A 16,919-nucleotide genomic window follows, 5' to 3' on the forward strand; every position below is an offset into this window, starting at 1 on the left:
TGCTGCCTGTTATTAGCACAGCACAGTGCCGACTTCCTGGCGGGCTCTTCACATGGGCTGTGTGAACACACCGGAGCTCATTCCTACTTATTATTGAAGCCACTCAGGGGCACATCTCCATCCTGCTCTTCTAGTAGACAAGCTTTCTTTTCCGAAATCGGTTTGTCTTATGATGATCATACGTACTCATTGCAATCTAATTGTATGATCTGTTTTAGTTCTAACAACTATAGTGCAAGGGCCTTTCTAATAAGAAACCTAAATGATTGTTTAGATCTATTTGTACAGATGATAGTGTATGACCGTTATTGATCTTTTGTTGACGAATGAACATTCAATTTAAAATTGCATTTATTTAGACCACTATCTTATGTCCATGGGTTGCCTAACATGCTGTGACATGCTTTGTTGCCACCAATCTTGGGGTGCACTCACACAGGCAGTTTTAACTGAGCCATGGCATTGTTCACTTCTTTAGTCTGGGCCATTTCTATAGTGTGAATGCTCTAAGCTTTGCTTGGGAACGGTTAGGTATACTGTACCTGGGACAACTTGGAAGAGGTGGTCCCAGTATGATTAACTTCAGTGAATGCAAACTGTGCCAGAGCATGGCAACTTTCCATAGAACCCTGAGCACAGAAGCAGAGATCACTGTAGTCTGGTTAGCACAGATCATTGTGCTTCAAAGCTGATCTCACAACCAGCTTCTGTAGCGCGAGCATGCTGGGAAAACAGCAGCTGATCAGCATCTGAGCAGCACAGTCAGCCTATGGCTTTGCTGACTGGTGTGTTCTGGTGGACGCAGTCCCCCGTCAGAACACAATAGCACATCAGGAAGATCGCTGTACTAACATTGCAGTAGTAGTTGGAACAAGGAGCCTGCTGGGTTGAAGAAAAAAACTAACCATACCATGTGCACCTGACATTAGTGATGATTGTTTTTTTGTTCTTTGCTAATTGCTTGAAATTGAAAGGAAATCCTGTCCCTGCGTTAGATTACTAGCATTTGCACAGCTTCTACTTGAAGTGAGCCTAAAGCCTAATCCAATTCTAATCCATTCTATATACCTCCCTGATGCCCTAAAACCTGATCTGCTACTAAAATCTGGGTAATACTTCTTCACCAACACCCACTTTTACTCTGGCTGCTGGCAACTGAACACAGCTGCAGCAGTGACTCATGTGCTCTCTGTCAAAGAGTGCCATTCATGCAGAGCCAGCCAATCCGTAGCTCTTTCTAAACACAAATCCTACACTTTGTCAGATAACATGTGTTCTGTCACTGAAATGAGCCTGAAGCTGTTGATAGGTAAGTTTATTACACTTGATTTGAGCCTTCATACACGATTATCCGTTTGTTTGTTTTTTGTTTGTTTTTTTGCATGCTAGTCTCATATCGAAAACCAATGGGTTACAGAAATTTTCGTACGACAGAGAATATAACTTCAGAAGTGATGTAATTTGTTGTATTATAGTGTTTTTTTGTTTTTGTTTTTTTTGTTTATGAGCATGCATGGTCTTGGTCTTCAGATTTATTTTTATTTTTTTCAGACGAATACTGATTAAATGAAAAGCGTTCATTCTGGTATCGTGCGAGAAATTTTTTTGTGTTTCTACCTTAAAATATTGTTGCATGAACTGTTATGATCGGCTCTCGAAAGCTGTGTACTAATGATCAGATTATCGCATGATCCCTCTGAAAGTGATTTTTGTCATTTGACTTTCTGATCGTGTGTACTAGTCATACGTCTCAGTTTAACCTCTTGGCACTGGCCACACGCAAATATATGTCCTCTTGGCGGATGGGCCTTGGTGCTGTGTGGCTGCATATTTGTATGCATTAGCGCAAATAGAGCTGTGCCAAGAGCACGCTCCCAGCACAGTTACCAGCATCTAATCCCTGCTTGCGATTAGAGCTTTCCGATCATGTGACTGCTGTGACAGCCAATCACATGATCATGAACACTGCCTTCCAGTATTCTAAACCCCATAAAGGACTGGGAGGTGCTTCGCTCCAAGGGGTTAAGAAAGTAGGTAGTGGATGGGGGTGTGAATTAGACATGGCGGAGTGAGGACATGCGTTCCCTGAGCTCCCTCTGATGAAAAACACGGAAATAGCAACCTGTTCAACACGGCATGTGCCCTGCTAAGTGCAAGAAAACCCAGGTACCTACCATAATTCCAACACGGTCAGATATTGAGCACTATTTTCCTGGAGTCCAGACTCTCAGTTCATGGACGAGAATGGCGGGACCACGTGGAGGTAATGTAGAGATGATACCTCTGACGCAGCTGACTGTGTCCCCCCGGCTGCATTAGATACTTTTGTTTCAGACTGTGATCACCCTAAAGCCTCAATTACACACGTGCCTGCCCCTGGATCACAGTCGGAGAGACCCACCCTTTACCGAGAGGATGCAGTGATCAGGAAGCTCCTCTGTGCACTCCCTACAAGGGCAGACATTGAAGCCCTGCTCCTTCTTGTGACTGATGCGCATCAACATGACCTGCAGGAGGTTCGCTCTGACGTCCAGCAACTTTCTGAGCAGAGGGGGAATCTTCAGTGCTGGCAGTGGAAAGGAGGATGAAGGCGGTAGAACAGGAGCAAGCATGCCAGGTAGAAAAATTACTGGCCTTACAGCTACATATAGAGGATCTCAAGGACCAGAGCCGCCGGCATAATGTGCGGATCCGTGGCCTACCGGAAGCCACCGGACTGGAGGACTCGAGGGATACAGTGACTGCCATATTCCACCAGGAGCCACTAGATCTAGACCAGGTGCACAGGGCAATTGACCCCAGGTCAACTGACCTAAACAGGCACCGCAATATTTGTCGCCTGCATAGATACCCTCAGAAGGAGGCCATAGTGCGTAAGGCCTGGACGATGGGAACAATTGACTTTGATGGAATAAATATAAAATTTTTGCCAGACTTATGACCACTGCTGAATAGACTGCTACAGTTGGGCCATACCTATTAATGGAGATTCCCATCTGCACTGACCATTCGGTAGGGAACATCTTCCTTCACACTACACAGACGGGCAGGTCTTCCGGAGCTATTTGCCTTCCTAGAGATTCCGGCCATCTTGGTGCGAGACGGGCTGCAACCATTACAGTCCCGCACCCAGCGACCGGATCTCCCGATTCAACAAGCAGGCTCACAGCCCCGCGCCGGCAGATCGAGGCTACGATTGCAGGCCCGGAGACTGACCCCCACACAGTAGTAGTGGTAGAGCCCCTGAGTTTGGAAATCTTTTCAGGATTCACCTTTCTGTCGTGCAAATATATGAACTTGTCGGTGCAAGAGACTACCCGAAAGACGACATGCCATCAAATTTCAGGTAATGACTGTTATAACGTTTTGGAGGGCTTTGTACCTCAATTTTTTTTCCTGTAGCCCATGCGTGACATGCTACTATGTGGAAGGCATTTATCCTGAACTACTACTTAAGTACTTCCCCCCCCCCCCCCATACTTTTTATTCTCAGTTGGCCTAAAGTGTCAGTCATACTGTGCCCCATCCCCCCACCCTCTTTTTAATTTATATTTTTTTTTTATTTTTTTTGCAGGTGCCTGGACAGTAGCTAGGTCAGAGACGGAATTGATTGTTTTTATGTCTCTACCCAAAAAGTATTGTCTCTTATATGCTTTACAGATCATAATACTGTGACAGGCAGGCGGGATGTATAGTATCTCATGGGGGGTAGGGTAGTAGTATAGTTTTCTTCAGGTTTCTTAAGGCCCAGAGACGCTGTATATTATAACGTGGATGCAACCAAGCCTCGGAGGAGATCGCGGACTTTACTCCAGGTGCCCCCTGTACTAGGAGAACCCCCCTCCCTTTTTTTTTCTTCTAGTGGAGCTTGTTACGTTTTGTTATTTCGTTAGTTTGAAATGGCCGGTGTTAGCTATGTGACAGTCCTAAGAATCCACAACATGGGGACCATGGTTCCGCCTTGTGGAGGAGGGTCTGGGTTTTCCAGGTGAGAGCTAATAGCCTGGGCGTAGAGGATACATTTGAAGGCGGGAGGAAGAAAAAAAAAAAAAATGTGTGACACATATTGTGCCAGCCAAGAAGAGGTTGCCGGCCTCGCAGGTAATAATTGTGGGTAGTGCGGGGGAGATGTTGGGGCGGCGTTGGGGGCAGTAGAGGCGAGCCAGATGCGAGCAGTGATTTTTTTTTTTTTCTTTTTTTTTTTTTTTTTTTTTAAACTTGAATTATTTTTTTCACTTACTGTATATATGTAGCTTGAAACAAACTGATCACTGCGGTTTAAGGGTCATTGTTTTGTTTTTTGGCGGTTTTTCTTCTGGGTTTTTCTCAACGCACTATAGATCACTCATGCCTTGCGCCTAGCTCGTTCTGATGGGTGCTGGCATTGTATCATTATCCTATCACTGAAAGTGCATTTACAGATGGCTCTCCGCCTTGGTCTTGACGGTGGGAAGCCCGACCACTTTTTTTTTTTTTTTTTTTCTTTTGGATTGTCGAGACTGGGACATGGAAGCTCCAGATCTTGGCGAAGGGTGGCAACTCCCACCTATACCTCTCTATGGGAGAGAATTTTGTAAATTGGGAAAATAATAGATTTGACAAAGTCGCCTGACAGAGTATTTGCAACAAATATTGTTATTTTGTATAGGACATCTAGAGTTCATATTTGATATTTTATACATAGGTCGTTGAGTATAATAGAATTTTTACGGTCATCGGAGGGAGGGGAGCGGTCTCTCCCCGCCAACTCTTGACCACGTCCCCATTTAGCTCCACACTCACTTAAATGGTAATTTGAATGGGAGTGCTTATATTTTCTTTATCCCGCTTTATCTGATAGCCCTTGTACACACGGTCGGACATTCTGACAACCAAATCCGTTGGATTTTGTCCGACGGATTTTGTCCGAAACTGTTGCATACACACGGTCGGACAATCCGATTGTACATAACGTGATGACGTTATTTAGTTACGATGGGACTACGTTCAGGCTTTTTTTTTATTTCTTCCCACATATCCCACTTCCCCCTACCTCTTTTTCTTTCTTTTTTTAGCTAGCCAGCAGGGGAGATGGAGGTACGAAGGGTTACTTTTTTTAAACATTAAAGGGCTCAGCGTACCGGAGAAATATAGGATGCTCCTTCAAGATTTGAAACGTTCACATTCTGATGTGGCATACATTCAGGAAACCCATTTTAAAGAGGGTTAAGCTCCAATCTTGAAGAGTAACCTTAATCCCTTTTGTATATCATGCCTTTAATAGGACATCCAAATCCAGGGGGGGTATCTATTCTGATATCCAGGAGAGTCCCTTGGAGCCTACTGGCTATAAGAGCAGATACAGAGAGTAGATTTATGTTTCTTAAGGGCACGATCGGTGGTATTAAAGTGACTTTGGCCACGGTATATGTCCCTAATTGCAATCAAGACCAATTTATTCGCACAACTATCAACACGCTTATGAAATTTGCAATTTTTCAATCTTCCTCTAGACTCTAAGGTAGATACATCCATGGGTAGCTCCTCGGTTGTTATAGGTCTTCGCAAAAAAGTGCTACAGACCCTACATAACCACCAACTTATTGACGCATGGGGATTGTTTCACCCTGATGACAGGGACTATACCGTTTACTCCTCTCCACATAAGGTGTATTCCCAAATTGACTTGTTCATTATGCCTCATTGTATGCTATCGGCAGTTAAAGCAGTAGACATAGGAAACATTACATGGTCTGACTATGCCCCGGTTACATTAACATTGATTGTAACCGAACATTTCCCTTCAAATACCAGACAGTGGCGACTCAATGAGAGCCTGCTCGAGGATAAGTTAGTAACTAAGGATGTTACTAAAGAACTGCAGTACTACTTTCAATATAATATCACACCAGAAGTAGATGCAGGGATAATTTGGGAAGCGAACAAAACGGTAATAAGGGGGGTCTTCATTAAACATGGCTCCAGAATCAAAAAGGCCAGGGAAGCTGAACTGACTAAAATATTGACAGTCATACACACCCTAGAGATTCAACATAAACAGAATCCTGTGACGGCCATGGAGACCAAACTTTTAAATTTGCGCAGACAAGTGATTTCCCTCCTATACTATAGAGCCAAGGCACCACTGCAGTCATGTCAGAAATATTATTATGAATCAGGGGATAAGTGTGGCCACTCACAAGCCAGAGCCCTGCAGGAACAGTGTGTACAAACCTACATATCTTATTTATAGGACACAGAGGGTAGAAAGGTACATACCCCTACTCAGATTGTATCTACGTTCCGTAAGTTCTACCAATCTCTGTATAATTTGCATACTAGACTTCAGTCACAACACAACATTGAGGAATATATTTCCTCCTCAGGCGTCCCTCAGCTGCCGGAACAGATCCGAGAGGAGTTGGAGGCGCCCATTACCCTTGGAGTTGCAAGAGGCCATTGGCGCCTCCAAATCCGGAAAATCCCAGGGCCCAGCTGGCTTCACCCATAAATATTACCAGCTATTCCTCCCTCAGCTCGGCAGGCAGATGATACAAACATTTAATGCCCTAGGATATATACATAGTTACATAGTTAGTCAAGTTGAAAAAAGACACAAGTCCATCCAGTTCAACCAAAAAATGGATATGAGATGGTATTCCCTCCTGAAACCTTGAGAGCACTTATTACTGTCATACCCAAGAAGGACAAGGACCCGTTGGCGTGTGGCAGTTACTGTCCCATGTTTTTATTAAATGTGGACCTTAAGTTATTCACGAAAATTCTTGCCACACGCATTCAACCACACCTGATAGATTTAATCCATCTCGACCAGGTTGGTTTTATACCAACTCGTGAAGCCCGAGACAATACCATTAAAGCCCTGAATCTTGTTCATCTAGCAGACTCCTCCAACACTCCTTATGTGTTTCTGGGCACGGACGCCAAAAAGGCGTTCAACCCCCCGTCAACCTGGTCTTTTATGTTTTCGGTCCTACGTCACGTGGGGCTGGGGGAGAAGATGGTTGGATGGATTTCGAGTGTATACTCAAAACCTATGGCACAAATTAAGGCAAACTGATTTTTGTTAGAGCATTTTCCTATTTCAAACGGAACCCGTTAAGGGTATCCGCTTTCGCCTCTCCTCTTTGCCCTTTCATTAGAGCCATTCCTCTGTAGGGTCAGGCAAAACCCGGACATTATGGGGATACGAACTGGGGATTCACATTACAAGGAATCTGCCTATGCCACTCGTACCACTTAGCAAACCGGTTATATCCCTATCGAACCTTTTAAAAGAATTAGACCAATACGGTTCCCTCTCCAATTTAAAAATGAATATGTCTAAGTCAGAGGCAATGGGTGTAATTATGTCCTCGTCTCAAATTAACGCCTTAAAAGCAAACTTCAATTTTAGATGGATGGTTATGGCCCTTAAATATCTGAGCACATTTATTCCACCTAGATTGAACCAAATTTATGTGTTGAACTTCCCATCTTTACTCAGTAGAGTACAGACACTACTTTCCAAATGGCATCAGGGCATTTTTTCTTGGATTGGTAGATGTAACAAATGTCAATCTTGCCCAAATTTTCATATCTTTTTGTTCAAACATGGCCAATTTACATACCTCCAGATTTTTTAAAACAGATTAATGCATTAATAACTAATTTAATTTGGGCCCATAAAAGACCTAGACTACAATGTCGACTTATGACTATGCCTAAGCATTACGGGGGGTAGCAGTACCTAATATACAGAAATACTGAGGCAGCTCATATGGGAAGAGTAATAGACTGGTGTAGACCTGCTGGTCTTAAACTGTGACCAAAGATCGAGCAATCACAATGCATGGTCCCATTGTGTGGTCTGGTGTTTTAGCTGTCCGAATTTCCTCCAGCCAAAAATTGATAGCATGTTCTCAATTTTCCAGACGGAAAAACTTTCTATTGGTAATTCCGATCGTGTGTATGCAATGCCGGCACGCCAAAAATCATGCATGCTCAGATTTAACTACGAGACAGAAGCTATTGGCTACTGACTAATGAACTTCCTTTTTCTAGTCACGTCGTACGTGTTGTACGTCACCGCGTTATAAATAATCGGAATTTGATGTGACCGTGTGTAGGCAAGACAGCTTGAGCGAAATTCCGTCGGGAAAACCATCAGAGCTTTTTCCGACAAGAATTCCGATCATGTGTATGCGGCATTACTCTAAAACTTCAAATTATCGGAGGAATGAAAAAGCCCTCGTATCCTGAGATTATAAAACATAGTATTGTAACGTCTTCAAGACCCTCCTGCACCCTGCCGGGAGCTACATCTGCTTTGCCCCCCCCCCCCCCCCCCACCCTTTTCTTTATCCCTCTTTTCTTTCACTGTATCCTTTTTCTTCCTTAAACTCTTTAGGTTCACCCTTTCACTTTAATGGTGTTAAAGAAAATCATGTTATCCCTTTATTCGTGATGGCAATGATCAATTGAACCTAGAGTGTTGATTCCTTACTTAACAGTCTAAGTTTGGTAGATGTGGCTGCCTATACATTTTATATTAACTATAACTAATGTTGTACATCTGGTTCGTACAGGTTTGCTTTATGTTCACTCTATTCATGTATTTGTCTAAACTCTGTGTGTGTCTGTGTGTGTGTATATTGGATAATTTAAATAAAGAGTTTGAAAAAAAAAGAAAGTGGGTAGTGTACAATATAGATCTTTTATATGCATCTAAAGCCACGCATTTTCTTTTGGGGGAAGAGCGAAATCATTAAAACGCGCACAGCTCTATGAATGAATGACATTTCATCTTTCACTCTTACTTTTTAGTGTGTGTATATTTATATTCAACTGCTATTAGCGGTTTGCCTAGAGTACTGCTTTAAAGCATTTGTTACCCCAACATTTCTTATCCCTGATATGTGCCTGCTGTACCATGTGCTTGTATGAGAAAGTATCCTGTTCTCTTTCTATTGCTTCCTTTGTGTGAAATCCCTGGTGTTTCTGCCAGTCCCTTTTGTTCTCCTATTAAAATCAGACCACACTAACCAGAAGAGCACACCATGGTCAGATCTCTAGCTACAGTGAGGGAAAAAAATATTTGATCCCTTGCTGATTTTGTATGTTTGCTCACCGACAAAGAAATGATCAGTCTTTAATTTTAATGGTAAGTTTATTTTAACAGTGAGAGACAGAAAAACAACAAAAAAAAATCCAGAAAAACACATTTAAAAAAAGTTATAAATTGATTCGCGTTTTAATACATGAAATACATATTTGAACCCTTTGCAAAACATGACTTTGTACTTGGTGGCAAACCCCTTGTTGGCAATCAGAGGTCAGATGTTTCTTGTAGTTGGCCACCAGGTATGCACACATCTCAGGAGGGATTTTGCCCCACTCCCCTTTATCCTCTCCAAGTCATTAAGGTTTCGAGGCTGACATTTGGTAACGCGAACCTTCAGCTCCTTCCACATATTTTCTATGGGATTAATGTCTGGAGACTGGCTAGGCCACTCCAGGACCTTAGTGTGCTTCTTCTTGAGCCACTCCTTTGTTGCCTTGGCCATGTGTTTTGGGTCATTGTCATTCTGGAATACCCATCCACAAACCCTTTTCGATTCCCTGGCTGAGGGAAGGAGGTTCTCACCCAAGATTTGATGGTACATGGCCCTGTCCATCGTCCCTTTGATGCAGTAAAGTTGCCCCGTCCCCTTAGTAGAAAAACACCCCCAGCATTCCTCCTCCTCCAAACACGGGGAGTTGAGTTGATGCCAAAGAGTTCAACTTTGGTCTCATCTGACCACAACATTTTCACCCAGTTCTCCTCTGAATCATTCAGATGTTCATTAGCAAACTTCAGACGGGCCTGTACATGTGCTTTTTGAGCAGGGGGACCTTGCGGGCACTGCAGGATTTCAGTCCTTCACGGCGTAGTGTGTTACCAATTCTTTGTGACTATGGTCCCAGCTGCCTTGAGATCATTAAAAAAGATTCTCTCGTGTAGTTTTGGGCTGATTCCTCACTGTTCTCATGTTCATTGAAACTCCACGAGGTGAGATCTTGCATGGCGCCCCAGACCGAGGGAGATTGACAGTTATTTTTGTGTTTCTTCCATTTGATAATATTAGCAGCAACTGTTGTCACCCTTTCACCAAGCTGGTTGGCAATGATCTTGTAGCCCATTGCAGCCTTGTGTAGGTCTACAATCTTGTCCCTGACATCCTTGAATAGCTCTTTTATCTTGGCCATGGGGGAGAGATTGGAATCTGATTGATTTGCTTCTGTGGACAGGTGTCTTTTACACAGGTAACGAGCTGAGATTAGGAGCACTCCCTTTATGGGAACAAATATTGCTCCACCTGATGTGTTTCCCCATAACAGGCTTTAAATGTAGTCTCAGTCGAAGCCTGTTACGGGGTAAACGCATCGGCGGAGCCATATTTGGGACAGCATTCCGCTTGTTTTTCATGCTGATCTTAAGCTGCCTAATTGTAAGTGTATACTAATCTTTTAATAAATACTTTTATAAACTTATTACATTACGAGGCTCTCCACTTCTCTCCACACATAATGGGAGTAACTGCTATGGGATCTCTTTGCATTGGCTACTATGGAGTCACTGCTTTGTTTATCAGTGAATCAGACCTCTTCCCCAGCCTGGCCGTTGAGTTCCTTGGATTTTAAACAAGCAAGTTTGATTTCTATTATCTGAGATCCACAATCTCTGGTAAGAGGCTCGTGCATGTTGTGGAGGGATTTGTCTGAACATCGCTTCACCTGGATCTCTTTAGGAATATTGGCACATTATAATAATTTAGTCATCGCCGAATTTGGTGTTTAATTCATATGACCCTCCTCAAAGGGGTTTTTTTTTTTTTTGGACTTGTTTAAGGATTCATTTCTTTGAAAGACATTATTTTCTTTTATCCACCAGATCTTTGCTTTTATTAGTTAATTACACTTAAGGCTGCATTCACACCTGACCTGAGAGTTTCAAAGTCAAGCATTTTTACCGTGATTTTGCTCAGGTCACCAATGTAAAAGGAAGAAAAGGTGTTTTTTTGGCATTTTAGTGTGAATGCAGCCTTAGGGGGTTATTTACGAAAGGCAAATCCACTTTGCACTGCAAGTGCACTTGAAAATGCACTGAAATGGCACTTGGAAGTGCAGTTGCTCTAAATCTAAGGGGTAGATCTGAAATGAGTGGAAGCTCTGCTGATTTTATCATCCAATCATGTGCAAGATAAAATTCAGTTTTTTATTTTATTATTTATTTATTTTTTATGTCCCCCTCGGATCTACAGCGACTTTACTTCCAAATGCACTTTCAGTGCACTTTCAAGTGCACTTACAGTGCAAAGTGGATTTCCTTTAGTAAATAACCCCCTTAGTGTTTGTTATAAAATACTCTGCATAAGATTATTGTTGTGTGGTTAAGGCATTGCATTATTCTTATTTAATTTGAGTACCTTTAGAGTTTGGCATCAGATTTGTAAATGTTGAAATCACTCCATTGCCACATACGTAGAAAAGGGGAAAACCTTAAAGGTTCAGACTTTAAAGGCAATTTAGCTCACATCAGATTAGAGCACCAATTTTTAATTAGGATCATTTACAATCACTTTACATAGTTCAATGTCATCTTTCAGGTACACCAAATTGAAATTCCAAGTGAATCAGGATGGGCGAATACCAGTCAAGAAGTGAGTAATATTCCCCTTTTGATGGATCTGTTTTTTCATTGAACCTTTAGATTGTAAGCTCCGCAAGCAGGGCCCTCCTACTCCTGTATTAAACTGTGTTGTAATTGTACTTTCCCCTGTTATATTGTAAAGTGCTGCACAAACTGTTAGCGCTAAATAAATCCTGTATTCTAATAATATTTATTTTGGAACTATTGTATGCAAACAGTTAAATTGCTCCCTCAGGTGTCCTTCTTGGCAGGTTAGCATATTTGCTAACTGCCAGAAGAGCAGAATAGACTAAAGTTGTACTTTTCTGTGTAATTGGATTGCTTTTCAGGTGGCAGTATAGCAGCAGCTGGCAGGCATTCAGAAGGTGCTACTGCCTATTGTGTTTTTTCTTCTTCTTCCCGAATGGCAAATCTACATTGTGGGGCTGTGCCGCAGCTGTGAGGCAAGGGTTTGACTCATGGTTGTGGGGTGTCCCCATTTATATCAGTGAGTTTGACAAGTTGTGCTGCCTGTCAAAAACTCTGCAGCCCAAGTTAAAATTGCCATGTGCCATGACTGTGAGGTTAGAATTCCATTGGGTGGCCAGGGGTGGTAAAACTGCAGCTCAGCCACCTGTTTCTACTGCCCCAGCTGCCAGTGTGAAAGAGCTTAGACTCAGTTCACACTGGGACGACTTGTCAGGCGACTTAGCCCCCTGACAAGTCACGTTCCCTCCTGTACAATGGAACAGTTCTAATAGGAGCGACTCAAGTTGCCCCGATGTAGGAAAAGGTTCCTGTACTACTTTGGAGGTGACTTGAGGCAACTTGCATCGACTTCTGTACAGAAGTCGTTTTGCAAGTCACCGTTACTGTCGTGTGCAGGTCGCCTGAGGCAGTTGCGCTGCAAGTAGTGCTGCCTCAATGTGAACCGTTTCTTAGGCTTTGTTCATCTGGGCATACTATAGCGTACACCTGTGCAAGGTCTTTGTTTGTAGCACAGGGATGATTAGATACATCCTTGTGCAGGGTGTTGCATTCATTTATATTGGAACGTAGTGGCTGCACAGACCCAACTGATCGTCCCAATTTGCCAGCCATGTGGGTGTAGGTGCATGGCCCTGAATGCAAATGTCTGCATTTGGAGCCCTGCATCAGCACTTGCACTGCTGTCAGATTGGAAGCAGTGGTTGCATTCATGCAACCAATTCACTTTACTAGGACTGCCTGTTCTGGGAAGGGTGAGCAAATATGGCCGTTGCATGGGTGTACGTACACTGTAGTACGCCTTTGGGAACGGAGACTTTTTTTTTTTTTGAGACATGTCTATGACATGCATACATTGGTGATATGGTGCCACCTGCGGTCATGCTAAAAATGTAGATCTTTTTCATGGAGGGAAGTTTGTATCGATCAGTATAGCAGAATTCTGCTGATTTTATTTGAATATCCTGGTGCCTCTGGAGCTGTGCACCCACCTATGAATTTGCTGACTTTTGAGGATTTTGTGGGTGGAATTTGCTTTTCTCTCATGGAGGAAACACACTTGGTTATAGAAGTGGCATACAGAAGCTAATTTTTATGGATATCTAGAGAAGGACTGTCTGCTTTTACCAATTGTTGTTCAGCCACAGCCATCCACCTATTGTTATCCATCCACAGCCAACAATAGCCACAGTGAGCATCATAACTGGAGCACAGAGCAATGGAAGAAGGTGGCTGGTCTGATGAATTACTTTTCTGTAATAGATGTACATATTTATATTATTACAGACAATACATTTTTTATTTTCATTTTTATTTTTATTTTTCACAAGCTATATTAATTTATTGTACTAGGCACATCATTATATCACTAATTAGTTAAGCTATTTAAATGAAGAGCACCACAAGAAAAAGTCCAAAATATTTTCTTTTTCTCATTACAAAAAGTGTACTAGTGTATATGGGGACCTTCATTTGAGAATAAGATATTTTTTGCATATATTTTGGACTTTTTCTTTCTATATCATTAATTTCCAACATTATGCAGCTTTTTACAAAGCATATTGTAAAGCATTCACACTAACCCCTCTACTGGAAGAGACTTCAAATCTAATGTTCATTCCTTAGTCATATAAGTTCACTAGGGTCATTTGACTAGAAGTAGTTAGTCACATCCAAATTAACTTGTTCTGTAATGTTGAAGATGTTTTGCAGCTTATCCAGGCCACCTATTTAGTTCCAGTGAACACCAGGAGGATACCTCTGCATTTAAATTCACGCCTTAAAGTGGTTGTAAACCTCTGAAATGAAAAAAAAAACCAAAAAAATAAAGCATATTCTGTAATGTGTACTTGCCTCGATCCAAAGCAGCTAGTGTGATTTCTAGGTTTTCTCTCCTCCCTCTATCTGCACAAATCACCTCTAAGCATTTATTCCTGGGAGGCATCCCACCCCCTCTCTAGACCACTATCTAGAGATGATTGACCCGCGGCTGTGCATGTTTCCCTATGAGACTGTGTAGAGGGGGGTGTGTGTCCATTCTCTCCAATCGGCTCTCCTCTGTACTGTGTAGTGTGTGATATCAGATATCCACCCCTGCCTCCTGAAGATCAAAAATACTGTGTAACCTGTGCACTTTGACAAGAGGACAGAGGGCTGCAGATAAACAGGTACAACTTATGTAGGAGGATTTGTTCCATCTCTGTATCACCTAAGGCTAGTCATTTCAGTGGGTATATGTAAGGGTTTACAGCCTCAATGAGATGAATGTGAACCTTCAGACACTAGGGTCAATGTTTTCTTTTCCTGTGATCCCTGCTATGGAAAAATAGGATTTTAATTTTGAAAGTTAAAACCCTGTTTTTGAAATTTAGATATATAGTATTATCCCCCTGGCTAGGAATGAATCATAAGAGTCTAGTGCATCATGTGTTTGGTGCATTGTAGATGGTGTATCATCCCACTGCAAACCTTCTTTTGGAATCTTAATAGACAAATACTCCTTTCCAGATATAGGCCAGCGCTTGTCATCCACCAAGAGCACCAATATTATTTAAATTACAAACTATGAACCCTGTGATCCAATGACTAGGTAACTGCCAAGTTAGCAGCTACTACTAAAATGACAATTTTTATTTTTTTTTGACATTTTTTTTTTTTTGACATTTTTTTTTTTTTTTTTAACTTCAGTAAAACGTGAGCCCTTTATGACCTCTATCATTATGAAGTTGTTGTACTGCTGTTTTTTTTATTTTTTTTACATCTGTCTTGTACTTTTTTAGCATTCTTAAGATGTTTGCCGCTGACAAGAAAAGAGTAGAGACTGCACTGGAGTCCTGTGGGCTGAACTTTAATCGGGTATTATTCCTAATCTTTTCCTTTTGTCACACCACAAACCTGTAGATACTGTCTTTTATATTAACTTCATTAATTTTTCACAATGGACACCGCTAGAGGTATTGCACTTCTTTCAAACCTTTTAAGCTAATTCTGAGTTAGGCCGGGTTCACACCGCTGCGATGCGGGAACGCCGCGAATCCGCTGCGTTTTCCCGCATCGCATTACTCCCGCTGGCAGTTCACACTGCCCTATGCGGACGGCTGGGAGTGTCAATGATATGTTAATGACACCCCCAGATCCGTCCGCATATCGCAGTGCGATCTGCCGACTCGCACAGGAATCGGATCGCATGGTGTGAACCCCCATGCGATCCAATTCTGTTGCGGACCAAAAAAAGGGTCCCGTGCGAGTTTGCTGCGGGAGCGATGCGAATTCAGCCATACTATCTGTATGGCTGAACTCGCATCGCTACGGAGATCGGATGTGATTTGCGGTGCGAATCACATCCGGATCTCCCCCCGCAGCAGTGTGAACCCAGCCTTAAAAGAATAGATTCTAATTTTGATCACAAGTGATGTGAAATCTTTACAGTGACTGTCTGCAGCCCTTGTGTGCCTGATAACCTGAGGCTCACCAAATGAGGTCTTTGTCAGCTTGTCAATAACTTAATTGCTGTACAACCAGATCTGATCAGCATGTTCACAATCTAGAAATAGGCAATTAAAAAATCAACTGTATCTCACAAGCCCAACCTCAAAGTATTGTGTTTCTTTGGCTGTTTTTTTACATGTGCCGATGATGCCTGTGGCATAAAGTGGTCCTAAAGGCATGCATGAAGGTAAAAAAAACTTCAGTGTACACCCCCACCCCCCAATACTTACCTGAGCCCAATCTCTATCCAGTGTTGTGCACAAGAGCAGCGGCTCTCTGAGGTCTCTCCCTCCTCATTGGCTGGGACACAGCAACAGGAGCCACAGCCAGTGAGGAGGGGGTGGAATGGGGCTGAACGCCGCTCTATGTTTCTTATGGACAGAGGTGGCTCAGGGCCAAGCACACATGATTGTCATTGAACAAGAAGCTTGCTTTGGGGGGCACTCAGCAGGGAGGAGTACCCAGGAGGACCCAGAGGAGGAGAATTGGGCCTGCTTTGAGTAAAAACATTACACAGAGCAGGTAAGTATAACATGTTTGTTATTTAAAAAGGAAAAAAAATCTGAACCTTTTTAGAATCACTTTAAAGAAAAACTTGTTTGGCTACCTTGCCTCCTTCCTTTCTCACAAACAGAATTCTCGCCTAGGTGGGAATGCCCCCCACCACCCCTTGTGTGTGCGCAGATTTGCCTCAGGGCTTGGATACTGAGAGCCCTGCAGCACATCTGTGCATGTGCTGGGCCCCCGGGGGGGCTATGTGTGTTCAGAGACTACAACCAGGGAAGTCCTGTCTTTGAGCATGAGCTGTATATCACCAGTGTGTGAACAGATTCACCCACCTACCAGGTCCTGAATGCCATAATGGTGACACCTGGGTGGGAGCCTGCAAGGAGGCGGACTTCACTTCTGGCAAAGATCCACTTTAAGAGGAACTTTCAGGCCAAAGACGCAAATATAATGTGGATTCGATGTTATGTTCTGTTCTGTTATTATGTTATGTTTTATGTTATTCCACTTAATGTCTGTATGCTCAGCCTATTTCCCCAATAACACCTAATATGGATTTGCTTGTTCCAAATGAGTGACCTACCATATATCCGTGCAATTATAAGGATGACAATCCTGTGAAAATTATATCATGTCTTAGGTTTGCAGATTTATGTGCCAGTAGATGCGTAAAGCACATGGATGGACATATGCCCTGAAGAAGACTATCTGCATTTGAGGCATACAACTGTGTGTGTGTGTGTGTGTGTGCTTTACATATACAGCCACATCTTGTAACTTCTGTTTA

At 42.7% G+C, this 16,919-nt stretch overlaps 1 protein-coding gene across 2 annotated transcripts in view; it reads left to right on the plus strand.

Moving 5' to 3' along the window:
- The window catches only part of PLCB3 (phospholipase C beta 3), a 272,101-nt gene that overhangs the window by 148,687 nt on the left and 106,495 nt on the right, over positions 1 to 16,919 (plus strand). For both annotated transcript variants that reach the window (XM_077455793.1, XM_077455792.1), the window contains exons 6-7: positions 11,628 to 11,681; positions 14,917 to 14,992. In XM_077455793.1, coding sequence (XP_077311919.1) covers positions 11,628 to 11,681; positions 14,917 to 14,992 — 130 coding nt within the window. The remainder of the gene's footprint in view (positions 1 to 11,627; positions 11,682 to 14,916; positions 14,993 to 16,919) is intronic.

This window comes from Lithobates pipiens, unplaced genomic scaffold (genome assembly GCF_037356315.1).
Source record: "Lithobates pipiens isolate NorthernLeopardFrog02 unplaced genomic scaffold, aLitPip1_a1.2 Scaffold_10, whole genome shotgun sequence".
Lineage (NCBI taxonomy): Eukaryota > Metazoa > Chordata > Amphibia > Anura > Ranidae > Lithobates > Lithobates pipiens.